The 18,071-nt window shown below is 42.0% G+C and overlaps 1 protein-coding gene across 1 annotated transcript; it reads left to right on the top strand.

Moving 5' to 3' along the window:
• Positions 1 to 3,436: 3,436 nt before the first annotated feature.
• On the top strand, positions 3,437 to 12,704 carry PCARE (photoreceptor cilium actin regulator). Its single transcript, XM_032774834.1, has 2 exons — positions 3,437 to 7,221; positions 12,575 to 12,704. Exons 1-2 carry the CDS (start codon positions 3,437 to 3,439, stop codon positions 12,702 to 12,704), a joined length of 3,915 nt encoding a protein of 1,304 aa, XP_032630725.1.
• The last annotated feature ends 5,367 nt before the right edge of the window (positions 12,705 to 18,071 follow it).

Here is an 18,071-nt window from a genome sequence, read left to right as displayed (position 1 = left end):
TGCCAAGCAGCTGTTGTACCCTTCACTAGGGCATTTCCCACCATGGGGTGGGTGTCATAGATTTGGCAGTGCCCTGCACTGCCTTAGTATCCCTACTTTTGGCTGGAGACATTGTCCTCACCATGCTCTGTACTGCCTTTGGGTCTCTGGGAAGGGTACGCAGAGGAGTTACATTCTTGGCCTGTGCTTCAGGATTCAAGAGAATTTCCCTTTAAGTCAGTAGCTCTTGGCACCTCCCTGGAGAAGGAGGCAGTATCATCCCCTCTCTCCTCATGTATTTGTCTGCATACTCCGGTAAGGTAACTTGATTCCTTTTGGATACTGGCCAGGGAATCCACCCCAGCCTTCTACCCCCTCCTCCCTGTCAGCTACCCCATCTGCATTTTGGCTGACACAGTGCCTTGCTGTTCTGGAGCTGAGGGGGATTGATTCACCCATTCTGCTTTTAAAGCCATAATAGCAAAAAATATGGAATATCTGACAATACACGTACAGCCAACACCTCTGATCCTTCCTGGGTCTGTATAGAAAGCCCTGCTGTAGGTAAAGCAAAGGTTTTTAAACAAGGAACTATAACCCAGGTTTCACATACAGAGCATTTGATGGGCATTTTGACATGGGACTTAACCATAGTCTTAGCAGTGCCAGTATCCCTCCATCCAATAAACATGTCCCCACTGACCACTACCTTCCACTCCCACTGGCCATCTGAGGGATCTGTACCCAGGAGGGTGCAGCCTGGCATGTGGGCAGTGATTTGGGGTGTGAATGCGTCAGCAGGAACATTATATGCCATGGTTGCTCTGGCTGGGTGGCTCCCTCCCTCCGGAGGTTTAATCACACAGGTAACTCTTTGAGGTCAGGGGAAAATGGCCTTTCCAGCACTGCACTGGGCCTCAAGGCCTGGACAGGGCAACCCCGGGCAAAGTAACCCCACCAATCATATACGGAACACCACTTCCCCCACCCCCTGAGCTTCTTGGAGGTGTTTTCCCTCCTTCCAGTCATGGGTTTCTGCATGGACCCGATCCCTGTCCTCTGATTCCACTTCATCCCTATTTAGTTTTCTATCAAACCCTGGCTGACTATGCACATATCAGTCTGCCAATTACCTCATTATCATTAAATCCCTAGGATCTTTGTCTGCTAACCCTGATTTTAGGTCAGGGTGGCAGTTTACAAAATTGTTCTAAACCTATTAATTCCTAGGCCTGAGCAACCCCCCAACCAGTTCCCCATTTTCTTATATAACTCCTAAGTTGAAGTGAAACCTCGCATAGGTTTTCTGAACTCCCTGAACCCTTCTCCTATGCCCTTCAGGGGTCAGCTTAGATTTTTGCAACATAGCTTGTTTACACAGCTCATATTTTTTAAAGTCTTCTCTGTCCATAAGGATGCGAACGTTGAAAGCATTTGTCCCTAACAGTAGTGAATCCCATAAAACTAATTCATTAAAGTATGAGCGCATTATATGCACCTGACAACTTGAAGAGTTTTATTAGAAATCAGATAGATTAGATATCTGCATCCAAACTGTTAGCAATCACGCTGCTAGAGGGAGATGATTGGCTCCGTCAGCATAAAGCAGCCTAATGCTACGCAGTAATTAGAGTGGGTGGCAAGCATCTTTTCCATTCCTTATTACACTGGGAGATGGCTGCCTTTTCTAGGAAAGCTGTGTTTGAAAGGTAAAACAACAACAACACAAATCATCTTAATCCATTTAGCCTTAGTCTTAATAACATAAGGAGAGATTTTGCTTGGGGGGAATTTTCTTTCTAAATTATCTTTTACAGAGCACTCTTGAGAAGCCATTTTTTAAAAATTAAACAATCTGCTGCTTTATTGCAGAGTTTTAATTCTTTCTTTCTTTTTTCTGATTTCTCTTTAAGAAATAGATTGTTGATGTTCGTCCGGTGGCAGCAGCGGTGGTTGGTTGTTAGTTTGAGGAGTATTTTATTTTATTTTATTTGTAATTGTATCAACAAATGAAAAGGGAACAGTCCTGTATTGGGGCCTGGGAGATGGTCTGATCAATAGTTCTCAGCCGGGTTGCAGAATTGGGCCTCGTGTTTCTAGCCCAATATTGAAATTTGGTTTTGCTTGTTTCTTTGTTTTCATTAAAGCCTTGGCTCCTGGAGTAATGTGATTATGAGAATCTCAGGCTTCACTTAAAAAAAAAAAGTAAGTTTCTAGTCATCATGATCGCAAAGAAAAAAATGAAAAATTGATCCCTAAAGGCTCAGACGCTGGAAGATAAATTAAAAGATCCCCAAATTTCTTTATTTTTCAAGATCTCATAATTTTTAAGCCAACCTCCTGATTGTTTGGGCCTGACTCATGATTTTTGAATGCTTAAAGTTAGCAAGGCTGCTATCTTGTGGGGGTCATTGTGACTATTGAGCATTGTGGCATGTACACTTCAGTAAGAACACAAATTCTACTTCTAAATATATATCTTTAATTTTAAATTCTCCTTTGTATATGCACTTAATGTCAATGCTATCTTTGGCCATATCTGCCAAATTAATTAAAAATATTATATCATTGTGCAGTGCAGTATTTTAGGCTGAGGGACTAGTTGAAATAGCAAAAAAGGATTCCTGGAAAGTTCATTAGAGGAAAAAATTGTTTGTTTTGGAGGTTACAGTAGGAAAAAGTGAATGGCTTGGGGCTTGCAGGTGGAAGCAGGTTGAGAATTTCTGGATGAGATGACCTAACAGGCATCTCAACTGTAACCTGTTTGATTCTATGTCTTGTGCCTCCTAGCTCTTCTGTATTCTGTCAAGGCCACCCTTCCTCCTTGCAAAGGGCTGAGTATTGGCATTTTTCCCCCTGTTAAAATGTGTTCTTCTAGAAATTGCCTGAAACAATCTCTTCCTTTGGATTTCAAAGTTCCATTTGTAGATGGTTTTTTGGGGGGTAAACGACATTTGGGAGGGAAGAAAGAGTGGACGGAAAGAAGCTATCTCTTGCAGTACATCAATACAAATTTGCCTCCCAATACAGTATTTTTAAAAAGTTTTCCGTTACAAACACAGCATGTGTACTGATGCTGGATTAACCTAATGAGCTTAAGATCTTATTTATACTTGACATCTGTCAAGACAGAAACAAGGTACATGGGTCCTCTTAATCCACTAGTTCTAACCCAACACAGCTTTCACATGGTTTGCTTCCAGTAGAAGAATGCCTTAAAGGAAACAAAATACAACTGGACAATGTGTAGCTCTTTTAAGACAGGATCCTGGGAAGTAGGAAAAGTTCATTGTAATTAACAAGGCTATCTACAAAACTAGGAGAATTCTTGATGAAACCTTGGGAGAAAAATGAAATGTTCCAATACAGGATGAAACAGTAAGTTTTATTGTCTTCTATTCTTTACCTGATCATCTGGATATTTTTAACAGAAAATAAAGTCAGGCAGAGAGATAGGATGGGCTGTACACCTTCCCACAGTGAGATTGCTAACCATGTTGCAAAAACTGGAACTAATCCTTTGAATAAACCCAAAGGTATCCTGCCTGTCGATCCTGCAGAGGAAGCATTTTCAATTCCATTGCTGGTCAAAGGCTCCTCTTGTTATGATACTGACAAGTTCCCTCAGAGAGGGTCTCTGGGGAAAGATCACCAGCTGGAAAAGGAGGAGAAAACATCAGAGCTGATCAAAAATGTTAACTTCCATTTGTCATCTGAGGATCTCTCTCTTTCTGAGATTCATGAGGAAGAGAAGAAGATTGAGAGGACAGCCACAGAGGCTGAAATAGCCATGTCTGAACTGATTGAGTCTCAAAAACATATAGCAGAAGACATACAGATCAAAAAGCAAAGCTCCTGCGAATCAGAGGCAACAGCTTTCACTTGGGATGACAAGAATGAAAGCAATGCAAAGCAAACCCCAAAGAAAGGGAAGAAGCAAAAAAGCCATAAACCAGCAAAACACGGTCATCTTTGCAAACCCAAAGAAAAATCTACCCCACCTAGAAGCAAGACTGAGAAAAAGGTGGATTTCCCAAATCAGCTTGTTAAGGCTCATCAAAATGCTTATGCCTACCTAAATCCCAGCCTCTCCAAATATGAAACTATCCTATGTATGGCCAATCAGGCTACCCAAACTCAGCTGCTTTTACAGCAGATGGTGAGCTTTCTAGTGTTCCGCTTTGATGAAATCAACCAGCTCTTGGAAGAAATTGCCAATGATGGGGAAGAGCTCCTCAAAGAGGTGGGAGGGAATCTGGCTTGGCCAGCTGGAAAGGGGGATCCAAAAGAGCAGCCAGATCTTCTGCAGCAGTTATTGCAGTATACAGTCAACAAAATGCAGCTGCTAAATGGAACAGTGGCTTCCCTAACCTCCAGTGCCCTGCAGGAGACATGGAGCTACTTACAATCTGCAGCCAACAACTTGGAAGAAAAACTGAAAGCAAAACAAGGCTTTGATGAACGCCTGCTAAGGGCAATAAAATTGCTTGAAGCCTCTGCAGTGATCTCCTCTCAGGCCCATGCTGATGATAGGACTCTGTATTCAGAAGACAGTGGCATTGGTGCAGACAATGAATCTATCAAAGAGTTCAATTCCCTTGATAAACTTGGAAGGCAAACAAGCTGCGATTCTTGTGCACATGATCATCCATCTCAGAAACACACCAGAATACCAGGAGAACATCAGTGTAACGGCACATTGTTGTCTGGTACAACTAGATCCCATGACTGTGCACTTGAAAGGCATTTTAAGGATATATTTTACCCATCTGTACACAGCAAAGGAACAACTTCTTCCCTTGGGGCAACACCAGAAAATGTTTCCACCAGGCTCCAATGCTCAGATGTGACCAAAAGTCCTTCTTTTAATTCCCTCCAGTCTGATGCCGCCCAGGAAGGTGAAGATTTCAAAGACTGCGAATCAATGGATTCTCCTTCTGCAAATGAAGAGGAAGAGAGTACCCCAGAGGAGGATGACAATGATAATATAAGTCTATCAGAAATGGGGAAGAATGCCCTGCCCAGAAGGCCAATGTCTTCACCTGCAGTAACAGATAAAACAAGGAGGCCATCCATCAAAAGGATAGAAAATCCAGAGAATGAGGAGATGATACTGAAGATGAAAGATGCAATCAGTGAAAAAATCAAGTTTGTCCCAACTAAATGTGGACAAAAGGAGTGGACAGAAGATGAAGGTGTAAAAGCAGCCCTAACAGCAAGACCCAGTACAGCAAGTGGTAGCCAGAAAACCTTAGTTAAACAAAGAAGGTCCAGGTCCGAGGAATCCCTCAGGAGCCGTGCAGAAGACCCAACCCTTTTAGAACTTCAAAGGACCCAAAAAGATCTCGACAAAAGATTAGAAACATTTTATATGCTTAATGGGAACAAAGAAATAGATGGCAAGCAGGAGATCCCGAAGCCAAGAGCAGCAGCTTACATGCAGGACACTGAACATGTTACACCCAGATCTTCTACCAAGAAACTTAAAGCATCCCTCTCTAAAAACTTCAGCATATTGCCTAATCAGGATAAGGTCCCTTTACATAAATCCGAGCAAAACATCATCAGTCATCCAGATGAGAGAAGGAGTAGGAAGCCTATAAAAGCCACCACATCCACACAGGATTTATCATACAGGAAAGAAAATGAGCCACCTGGGATAGAGAAAATCAACAGTAGTGGCTGTGCGCCTCGTAAATCTGTCAAGAAACTCATTGAAACTTTTAGTCCTTCCGAAGGCCTTGTGAAACCTACACATTTAAGAACTTTAGGACCAATAAAATGCATCAGAAAGTTTGGACTTCCAGTGATTCCTCCCACCATTCCCCTTCAGAGAGCCCTGGCACCTTTAATTCACAAGCATCGTGTTTCACCAATAGGAGTCATAAACCTTCCAAACACAAATGCATCCCACTGTAACTTTCCAACTGCCTTTCCACCTGTTGCAGAATTAAGCAGAAGTGACACAAATGAGGAAACTGATGAAGACTTGGAGAACCTGCCACCACCACCTCCTGAAATGCTAATGGACAGTTCTTTTGACTTATGTGAGTCTGAAGAAAGCACAGTAATGGAAGAAAACTCTTCAGACGTTGCCAAAAAGCCTGCCAAAACAGAGCTTCACGCTACAAAGAGAATGCACATTTCTCCAAAGATAAAAGCATCTCTACATTCCATTGACTTATTACCAAGTAAAAATATCAACAGCCCCAACATGATTGCCAGTAAAGTACTAAGAAACACTGGGGTGGACTCCAAATTTAGAAAATATTCATTGGAGATGAATTCTACCAACATGTTCATCCACAGCCGAGAGGGTAAATTAGCATCCCAAAGGGACAATGAAATGAAAGGGGCTGCAGATTTGTATAAGCAATCACATAAAATAATACCTCTTCAAAATCCCAGTGGAGTTTCAAAACAGAACAGAAACTGCTCAGAAAGTAAAGAGCCTGGCACAAATTTAGCATCTGTGCAAAACCAAAAGCAAATTTATCCTGATTCACTCGGGAGAAATGAGAAAAGTCCAGCTTTTGTCAGAAGAATTTCCCCAACAAGAACAGCTCCTTCTTCTCCACCCACCGAGAAACGACTCTCAAGTCCATCTGCATATCCCAGACACATTCTGCCAACTTTTAACCACTTCCCTCCTACTCACAGGCAACCTAGTCCCCCAGCTAACCCCAGAGTATCAAGCCCTCCAATGCAAAAGAAGCTGCCTTCTTCACCAAACCAACGAAAACTTCCTAGCCCTCCAGTGGGGTGCAAACAAAGCCCACCAGCTCAGCGGAAGGTCTCAAGCCCACCTGCTCAGTGCAGAGAGGCAAGTCCACCTCCCTTCTGCACCACCCCTTCTCCGCCAGCCTCTCCTTCACGGTCACACAAAGTACTACAAAACAGTTTGGATTCTGGTGATGAGCAACAGCTTTCTCCACCAAAGATTGCCACTAATGCACATTCAATATTTTGCCCAGCAATTCCTTCTTTATTTGAAGCCAAGCCTCCATCACCACCTAGCAACTGCACTACAGAGGTCGCAGGCCAGCCAGAAGTTTCAGCTTTTGCCCAGAAAAACAGTGTGCTGCTCAGGCAGTGTGGAGATCAGCAGAAGAGGATGGCTCTGAGTGCTGCCAACCCTCAGCCTTTCATAAAGAGAAGTTTCTCTGACCGCAGACCAGGAGTTTACCTTCAACTTCCAGCTCCTGTCTCAGCAGGCAGTGAACCTCTACTTAACCAAGCAAGGTGAGAAACATTCTACTTTAAGTCAAGCACTTTGGGTTATATTTTATGCTTTGCTGTTTTTTTCATTTTTTGATTAAAGCTTAGTACAGTCAAAACGGTCCTATTTATGTGCAGAACTGTCCTATTTATGTGCAGAATAGCAGCGCAAACATCCACCATCCCCACCAATATGCTTAAACCGAGACCTAAATAGACCATCTGTCAGGGTGAAGATAGGTCACACTGCATAGTTCATTCAAGCCTGTTTGTCCTGTCTGCTGAGGCTGGCAAGCAGGGTAATAATGAATGCGAACTGTAGATCACCAGATTCAATTCACAAAAGATATGAAATAACCTTTAGATGACTAATGACTTAGGTTGGATTTGAATTGGCAACCTATTATCAGTCCCTGAGCTAGCCAGTTTCCCAGTTGAATTCTGTGTTTAAATATTTCAAAGCAGTAAGCACAGGTAATTTGCAGGCAGGGACCTCTTAAATTGTAAAGCTCTATTTATAAAATTGTTACTTAGGCCTTGAGCTAATTATGTAGATCTAATTTTTTAAAACTGGTCACTGATTATGAGTGACTCAGTTGATGGGTGCACAATTTGAGCCTGGTTTTCAAAGGCACAAGGCATCTGTGACTGCCAAGGACTTGGAGCTCTGATTGCTCAGCTCTTCTGAAAAAAATCAGGCCCTAAAGGTCACATGATGGGCATGCAACAATTGAGTCACCCATAGTCAGTGACCACTTTTGAAAAAATTGACTTTTAACCTCCCTACTCTTTAATTTACTCAACCACAAAGTGGTCTATCTTAAATCACAAGAGGGGCTATGACACTAAATATATTCTTGGCAAAATATTTTGCAATCATTAAATGGCATGTAAGTGTAAATGTTGTTCTAATTTTTCCCATCTTAGTACCTTAAGCTAAGTAAGGTTTAAGATATACAAAAGAATTAAGAGCCTCTCATGCAAGTAGTGTTTTACTCATGCAAGCAGTCCTGCTGAAGTCAGTTGGACTACTCAAATAAATATTTGCAATTATGCTCCACATTGTGTGTGTGTGTGTGTGTCTGTGTGTGTGTGTGTGTGTGTGTGTGTACACAACTATGTTATCAGCACAGGCATGAGCTTGGCAACTAATCCAGATAGATCCCTGAAAAACATAGTCAGCCCCCAACTTCTCTCTTGTACTGCGAATGATAGTATATCACAGATTATCATTACCAAAATAAAACAATGACAGAGCCTTCCGCAAATGCTAATTGTTTTGCATCCTGCACTCTGTTTTATTATACATTCTACTCTGTGACATTCTAAGCAAATTTTATCTCCTAAAGGTTACTTTTTCTTTTATGTGCAGTGTGAAATCAGCATTGTCTATACCAATGTCTGTTGGCTAAAATGAATGTTTTCAAAAAGGCTTTATGTCAAACCTCATGAGAAGAAAGTTCTGATAGGCTATTTTTAAAATTCATCTATAAAACTATTATAAATTGTTAGTTTAATTTCTGCTTCAGCAATGCATATTATCTATGTGTTCCAGTTTGTCGCAACACAAATGGTAATATAAAAAGACACTTCACTAAACCATAAAAAATCATCCTTTTAATGAAATATTTTATATTTTGTGACTCTTTGGGATATCTATCAATTTCTTTAGTCATTTGGGGAGAATGAAATATTTATTGAGCCAAATTTAGCTCTCCATGTACACCAATGTATATCCAGAGTAATTCCACTGAGCTACTACAGATATATATCAGGGTAAGAGTTGTCCATTATTTACAGCTTGGACTGATTTAAGATGCAATATTTTTTCTAGGTTTAAAATAAATTGCCCAGCCCCAGCTTTATAGACACTGCTTTGAATGTCATAGTATACATATCAGAGCCATAATAGCATGCATGGTGACAGACAGATGCCAGATGTTTTAGGAATCTGCCCACTTACCCAAACCGTTGAAATACCCAGTATCACTGCCTATAGAACCAGCACTTCATGCTCCAGGTCTAGGATACTGAAATATAATGGGTTCCACTGATCAGAGCCTTGGCATGCTGAGGCACAGACACTGACTCATAGCCCTAACGTTTTCATTAACAGTACAGTACGTGCTGATTCATCACTCTGCTCAGAGCTCACTAGCCATACAAGGCTGCCTCAGCTTCTCATTTAATTCCCCAGACAGAAGAAAAAATTCAGAATACTTCACCCTTCAAACGTCAGTACTAGGCATCTGCCTGCACCATACCCTGGATCCGAACACCCTCAAATTCTGGGGAAGTTCAGATCCAGATGTGAACTTCATATTACAGGCTCAGCTGAGGGCAAATCTCTTTTAACCCTCTCCTGTCCATTCCCTCCACCTTCCATTTCCTCTCCTCACCAAGCCTAACAATGGCCTTTCCACACCCCTGGCCACCCTCTCTCTGATGAGAACCAGCAGTGGCCTTCTCCCACCAGGCTGACTCGTTCTCACTGCCAGCCTACTTCTCTGCATGGACCTATTCTGGGATCTGTCAGTTCCTTTCCACACCTGGCTGGCCTCCTGATGTGCACAGCAGGGCCGCCCAGAGGATTCAGGGGGCCTGGGGTCTTTGGCGGTGGGTCCCAAAGCCGAAGGATACCCCCACCCCCACCCCAACCCCCGCCACTGAATTGCCGCCGAAGACCCGGAGCGGAAGAAGCTCCGGGGGCCCGGGCCCCACGAGAGTTTTCTGGGACTCCCGGAGTGAGTGAAGGACCCTGCTTCAGGGGCCCCGAAAAACTCTTGGGGGGGCAGCCCTGTGGGGCTTGGGGCAAATTGCCCCACTTGCGCCCCGCCCCTTCTCTGGGCGGCCCTGGTGCACAGCTACCTCCTGTGATGGCTGCCAGCTGGTGAGAAGGGACAGGAAATGGCAGCAGAGGGAGGCAGGACACATCAGGAGTGCAGACCAGAATAGGGGTTACTTTCCAGGGGCAAGTGGAGCCAGCTGGAGCTCACTGAAAGCAAGAGTCCTGACTCAGCCTGCCTCTCAGCACGTAGAAACTCTGTCTTCTTCAGTACAGCACCCCCTACCAGCTCATTATTAACCACAAGAAACTGACCACACTGAATTTAGGAAACTGATCGAACCTCAGGTGTTTTACAAGGGCCTAAGGGTTAATCATTCAGCCGTTAGACATTTCAGTGGATATATAATATTCTCACATTCCAAAGCCTTAAGGCAGCTACATATTGCCAGTTTCTATAGTGAAACAACATGCCACAAAAATGTTCCTCCTTTCTCTCCTCCAGGACGATGGATTTTTTTTTTCTTCCCAGAATTACATTGTGCTGATGCCCAGGCAGACAGTAAAGTGCTGGACCTGCAACAAGTTTAAAGTGTGAAATCTTGAGATCCTAGAGAGATAGAAATGGGGGAACTTTATACAGTTGGAAAGGAGAGAGCCTCAGTTTTCCACTAAGAGTATGCCTGTTTTCCTAGAGAGCCCGTATGACATTAAAATCACAATGTTATTATGTTGGGAAAAGATATTTTAGATTATTAGAGGTTGCTATCACTAATTCGTTGGGGAACTAGGGAGGAGCGGGGGAGGTGGATCCACAAGAGTTCTCTCTTATGAAGTAGTCCACACACAAGCATTGGAGAATCAATGATTTACCCCATTTCTGAGACCTCTATGCATCTCTTGGGATTTTTCCTTCCATTTCCCTGCACTCTGGTAATTGTCCTTTTGCTGGGAAACAGACTGCTATAGTTATGCTGCCAGGCTTGGCCCTAGGCAAAAGCAAATACAAACAACCACATGGGATCCTGTGGTGACCCAACAATTCATCTCATCAGCCCAGTTTCCCTGTTCAGCAGCAGGACTAGAGGGAGAGGTAACTTCCATTATATTCTGCCAGTAGTATAGATGAGGTTAATACAGATAAATGGAGTTTACCCACTTTTCATTTGGGGAATGTGGAGTTTAGCTTAGATTAGTTTACCCACTTCTTTTTTTACCTCTATACCATTGCATTCTGAGCATCAATAGCTTTGGGCCCTGTGAACTGTAGGTCAGGCTTATATGAAACTCTGCCAGTTTTCCTGCACTCCCAGTGTTGCACTAGAAAATTGTGAATGTCCTCTCTCCAAGCATATAAACGTCCCGTTTAAAGCTCTGCAGGGTATCAAGATAAAATATCTTAAACATGTCACTAGCCCTGATTAGAGCTGCAGCTAGAGCTCTGCACAGCTACTGTTACTTTATAAGTACCAAGAGTCGTGGTTTAGGTTTCAGTATCCAAGCGATGACAACTGGATGCTGTTTGGACAGATAGATGTACAGAGCTACTTTGCTGTTTTCTGAGCCTGGCCTTTGGGTAACAATCAACGCTGGTGGGCACGTTTTCAAGCCATACCTCGCATGACGCTTTGCTCAGGCAAATCCTATTAATCCTTAACTGGATTTGTCTGCATGTGTGTATAGTAAAAAATAGTGTTTCGGTTGTACTGTTGCTCTCAGATTAAAGCCCTCCCCCATGGGTACAGCTGAGATGGAAGGAAGCTTAAAATAAAAGCTATCTGGATTTCATTCAATTCAGAGAAAAGAAGAGGAACTGATTCAGTGACACAGGACCAAAAGTAAAACTTTGAATATGAGTCCTCGCAGACTATGGAGAAGTCTGGATCTGGATGAGAACTTCATGCATAATCCTCTATTTATATATGTGGCTAAATCTATTCATCCAGTACCAATCTAGCACTAGTTCCACCACAACAGAGAGGCAGAACAATCCAGTGGTTAGAGCATTAGCTTAGGATACAGGAGTCCTAGGTTTAAATCCCTGCTTCACCACAGACCTCCCATGTGACCTTGGGCAAGTCACTTAGCCTCCCTGTGCCTCAGTTCCCTGTGTGTAAAATCAGGATGATAATTCCAGCTAGATAGAGGTTAAACACCATTAAAGATTATGAAGCAATCAGTTACTACAATAATGGGGAGAGGGTCTTATAAGTACCTAGGACAAGATAGATAGAAACTTCCCTTTTGGGGAATTTGGATCCCAGCTTTTTAGCTCAGGCCTTTCTCTCATTGTAAGTGAATCTGTTTGCCCATCTGTACATTTAAACACATCACAGTGGCTTTCATGCAATCACATATTACAATGTTTGGCTCCAAACAAAGTTTCAGGAAGAGGAGACTACAATGCACTTGGCATCAGGAAACAGGGACCAGAAAGAAAAACTGTGCTGTACTAAACAGCTGAATTAGAGGAAGGCTTTGCAGAATGCCTTGCTGCTTTTCGTTTTTAACAGGTTAACATGCTTTCCTTAGCATTTTAAAAAAGGACATGATTGATTATCCTCTTTTCTTAATCCTCTTTTCTATCTGCAGCATGGAGGAGAGCCCTAGAAAGGAGGGCGATTCCTGGAACAGCACATGCTTCTCTGAGTTCAAGGGATCCAGCAGGTCTGCTTCTCACCCTGAACTCTACATTGTGGGTCAGGGGCTCCACAGGGAGTGACGATGCAATCTGCTTGGAAGATGGACGGTATGGCTCAAGCAGAGGACCTTCGTGTGATTAAATATCTTAGTCCCAGGCTCCAAAGTATGGCTTCAGACCATATCAAAGAGGAATAAGTACAATATAATTGCACTTGCAAACGCAAATTGGCTATGACTTCCCAATTAAATATGAGCAGGGTGCTTGGCAACTGCTTCTCTCTTTCATAATGTTTTACAATTTTACTAAAAGGCTTAAATTTAGTACCAGAAATAATAAAATATTGGAAAGACACAGGTCAGATCAGTACTATTTTATAAAGACAGGGTCTTGCTGCCAAATCTTTCGTTGCACAATTTAACTAAAACGGTCGCAAAGGTGCAGAAATTAACATTAGACGACATGACGTTTATTCAGATGGGTTCAAAGCTTCTGTTTTAAATCAAACCCACAATCCTGTATTTTCCTGCTAAGGATGAAGTCCTGTCCCTATTGGAATCAATGGCAAAATGCCTACTGACTAAGTGAAGCCAGGACTTTACCCTATGTGTTTCATGGGCATGCAGGGAACAAAATCAAGTCCAGTTAATAAAAAATAAAATGTTTTTTTTTTAAAAAAAAACAACAGAATAAGATACATTCCTCCAGCAGAGAGGTTTTGAGATACATTCCTCCAGCAGACAGGTTTTGATCTTATGACCTATGTTTAACCATTGTGTAATCTCATCACTTCTAGTTCCCAGAACAAGAACCTTAATCTTTCTTAGAGAAACATTGTAATACTTAATCAGCCATTTTATAAATACTAAAGCACCTACACAACTGCACATTTTACTGCACAGTATATATGGGATATCCTATTCTCCCATAGGAAGGTCTGTTCTCCTTTTGATCCATGAATTAAGATAGGATTTATCCCACTTCCACTGAAGATTCTGGAAGAATCCCTGTTGACTTAAACGGCAGTTGGATTGGGCCCTAACTGTCGAGCAGCTAGAAGATAGTGGTAGGCAGCTCCAACGTCTAAGTATGAGAATTTTCTTTCTTAGATCAAGTGAAATAGCAACTCCTTTTGGAGCCAAGGCTCCACGGCTTTTGTCCAAAATCCTTCACAATATGTATATTTTTTTAAACAGTTGGGTATTTTCAGACTATTGGACCTCTAGGTTTTGACACAAAAGCTCATTAGCTCTTTGTAACACATTCCTAATCTAAGCTATTGATCATTAGTTAATACTAGGTTATAAGAGCAACCACAGAGATATAGGTTCAGTATTTTTTCAGCTTTGATCAAAGGACTAGGGTCCCCTTTATTCTAATATGCAGATTTTTAACTAATACTGGACCTCTTTCCAAATATGATTGGACAATGTAAAATCCGGGGTTGGGGGAGGTGGAACCCTGTAAAATCCTACCCTTTATTTATAGATTTTTCTCTGGTTCTCAACACTATGGTATCTGAGCATTTCACATACATGGATGATTTTTATCTTCACACACCAGCTTTATAGAGGAGGAACTGAGGCACAGAGAGATGAAATGACTTGTAGAAGATCTCATAGGAAGTCTGTGGCAAAACTAAGAATGGGACCTTGACCTCTTGTGTCCTAATCCAGTGCCTTAACCACAAGACAGCCTTCCTCCATCTTCTTTTTAATACACTGAAACAGTGCCATTCTCCACTAATGACAAGGTGAAAGACCTCAATACTAGCATTTATTCCACTCAGTTATTACTAAGTAATTTAATTTCTTCTCTCACTTAAGGTCTTATGTTAAAATTTCCTGTCATCGATATTATACAAATGGCAGGTTTATCAAAAAGTGTTTATTTATGTTTTCCAAGTACCATGTCCTGCCCTAGCCCAAGATTAATAGCACATCAAGGAGGAGAAAAGTTGATGGTAGATATATTCTCTGCAAAAAGATTTCTACTGGCAGAGAATGTCCAGGAATCCAGTGATCTGGAAGATCACTTTGCTAATCCACTTCCCAGGAGCAATGCATGTCCTGGTAGAAGCAGCATAGTGTATGTGCTAACTGGCTAGGAAGCCCAATAAGGCCTCTTGTCTTGAAAACCACATACACTTGAGGATGTGATGCATGTGCTGACATGTTAACTCAGGTGCTTTCCTAGCACTGTCTTGGACATTAGGGAGGAAACTCCCTGGCAAATGAAAACACACACAGCTTATGCAGGATTTTGGAGCTGGCCTGAATATGTTGTAATGAACTGACTAGTGTGTATTATACTACTACCCTCTATTGGATAGAATCTGAATGGCTCAAGTGCGTGTCATAGAACCTATACTACTTATAGCTAAGAGATTCTCTTTTAGCTTATGTAGAGGGGGTACTGAGCATTTGGACAACAAAAGTCTATGTTCTAGTCAAGGAGTAAGAGGGAAGGTCCTCTCATGAATCAGTAACTAATTAAAAGACAGGAAACAAAGGGTAGGAATAAACAGTCAGTTTTTACAATAGAGAGAGGTAAATAGCGGAGTCCCTAAGGATCTGTATTGTTGAATAGCAGTGGCCCCATGTTCATAAATGATCTGGAAAAGGGGGTAAACAGTGAGGTGGCAAAGTTGCAGATGATACAAAATTACTCAAGACAGTTAAGTCCAAAGCAAAGAGTCACAAAAGGATCTCACTAAACTGGGTGACTGGGCAACAAAATGGCAGATGAAATTCAATGCTGATAAATGCAAAGTAATGCATATTGGAAAATATTATCCTAATTATACATACAAAATGATGGGGTCTAAATTAGCTCAAGAAGATGTTGGAGTCATTGTGGGTAGTTCTTGGAAAACGTCTGCTGTTTCAGCTAACAATGTTAGGAACCGTTTGGAAAGAGATAGGTAATAAGACAGAAAATATTGTAATGCCAATATATAAATCCATGGTACGCACACACCTTTTGAATACTGCGTACAGATCTGGTCACCTCATCTCAAATAAAGATGTATTAGAACTGGAAAAAGTACGGGCAGCAAATATGATTAGGAATATGGAACAGCTTCCATATGAGGAGAGGTTAAAGAGACTGGGACTGTTCATCTTAGAAAAAACATGACGAATGGGGATATGATAGAGATCTATACAATCATGAATGATGTGGAGAAAGCAAATAAGGAAATGTTATTTACCTCTTCACATAACATGAGAACCAGGGGTCACCCAATGAAATTAATAGGCAGTAGATTGAAAAAAACATAAGGAAGTACTTTACACAACACAGTCAACCTGTGGAACTCATTGGCAGGTAGGGTGACCAGATGGGAAGTGTAAAAAATCAGGACAAGGGGTGGGGGGTAATAGGTGCCTATATAAGAAAAAGCCCCCAAAATCAGAACTGTCCCTATAAAAATCAGGACATCTGGTCACCCTATTGGCAGGAGATATTGTGAAGGCCAAAATATAACTGGGTTCAAAAAAGAATTAGATAAGGTCATGGAAGATAGGTCCATCAATGGCTTTTCAGCCAAGATGGTCAGGGAAACAATCCTGACCTCTAGGTGTCCCTAAGCTTCTGAGTACCAGAAGTTGGGACTGGACAGCTCGGTAATTGCCCTCTTCTATTCACTCCCTTGGAAGTATCTGGCACCCTCCAGTCGGAAGTCAGGGTACTGTGTTAGATGGACCATTGGTCTGACCCAGTATGGCCATTCTTATGTTCTTAGTCTTCTTGCTGCATGAGGTTCTGAGTTGTCATGATTTGCAGTATCGCGACAAAATTGACAGCCGATGTGGCCATGGTTTTGTTACAGTATATTTTTGGCCAATGCTTGTAATTGCACAAAAATTGAACATTCCTGGCATCAAACTGTTTTATAACTTTTGTAAGATTTTTTTTACTGCTGTAAAGTAACTCAGAGTTTACATGTATTATATAGGTGTGGATATACTCTCTCTCACTCTCTGTATATATGTGTATACTAAGAGTGTAAATATTTATTCAAAATGATTTTTGCTGATTTCTTTCACAGAGTGTTAAGCATATACTCTGTGCTATAAAAATAAAGGAAAGGTTTTCAAGTGCAGTGAGTTAATTTTGGTTTCTTTTTAAGCGGAAAAGGCCCTTATACCAATTGTTTTACATTGAACCTTCATTAACAAAAAGTATATTCCCCTAGGCTAAAAGATCCCAAGAGGAGAGGACTGGCATAGCTAATAGCTATCCTGGCCTATTAGCCCCTTTGCTCTCTAATTTAAGTTTAGTTTGATACCAGCTGACAACATTGTATTAATTTCAATTGAGATTCTATGTAAAGTTACTGCAAACACAACCACCTTGTTGAGGCAGCAGCCAAAGGGTTAACACCAGAAAGTGTTCAGTGAAGCAGATCCTCATTGAAGAAGAAGCCAGCATAGCTCCAGACACATGCCATACCCTGCTGTACGCTCTGTGAAGCTAAATGCAAGGTAAAGTAGCACCTGTGCTTCTAATCACATTTCACTTGTCTTGCAAGAAAATTCTAACAGTATCAGCTTTGCAGCCAGGAGCTGCTGTTTGCATAGCCATAAGGTAAGTGCTCTGTGCAGCATTTCATCTGCTGACCTTTACGAGACTGAAAACTGGTCCAGCGCCAGCTACCAGTGACACTGCTCAAATTTTAAACAGTGTGAAATGACAAGTACCTTGGCATCTACAGAGAACAATCTGAAACCACCATGCACGGGTCTGATTGCTTCCTTTGGCTTCAGAAAGTATCCCAGCTCTTAGAAACAGACTTGTGAATATTGCTCAAGTTAGTGATACCCTATGAAATAAAATAGTAATAACAACAGTACTTGTACTTCTAGAGCTTGTATTTCACAATCATTAATTAAGTCATTCCCTGCAAGCCAGTTATTCTGAGAAGCAGTTGTTATCCCCCATGTTATAGATGGGAAGAAACTAAGGCACAGACCAATTAAGCCTCAGATCCACAAAGGTACGTAGGTGCCTACATCCCAGATTTAAGCACCTAAATCAGAGGAGAGAGATTGGACCCAGTGTCTCCCACATGTGGGGAGACAAATCTGTTGTATCAGAGCTCCGTTACAGAAGACGAAATGCCAAAGCGTTTGAAAAAAAATCTCCAGGATACACAGCGCTGCGTGACAAGCGTAACGGTGCCCTAACCAGTGGACTACAGATTCTGTCTTTCTCTTGACCTCCTCCACCTCCCCAAAGACTGTTTTAATGTCGATAAATACCTAAATAGTCATTAGGTAATGTAACCCTTCTGCCCCTCTGAGTTGGCAGTAACAAGGGCCGGGTTCAGTATCCAGGGGTTCCGTTTCAATAAACAAGGCATAACCGGCTCAAGCCCCCACCCAGTGACCTGGGACACTTACATACCACACCCTCCTGGGCGCCTCTAGGAGGCAATACTTCCCC

This window comes from Chelonoidis abingdonii, chromosome 3 (genome assembly GCF_003597395.2).
Source record: "Chelonoidis abingdonii isolate Lonesome George chromosome 3, CheloAbing_2.0, whole genome shotgun sequence".
NCBI classification, from domain to species: Eukaryota; Metazoa; Chordata; order Testudines; family Testudinidae; genus Chelonoidis; species Chelonoidis abingdonii.
This window is presented reverse-complemented; position numbering and strand designations above follow the sequence as displayed.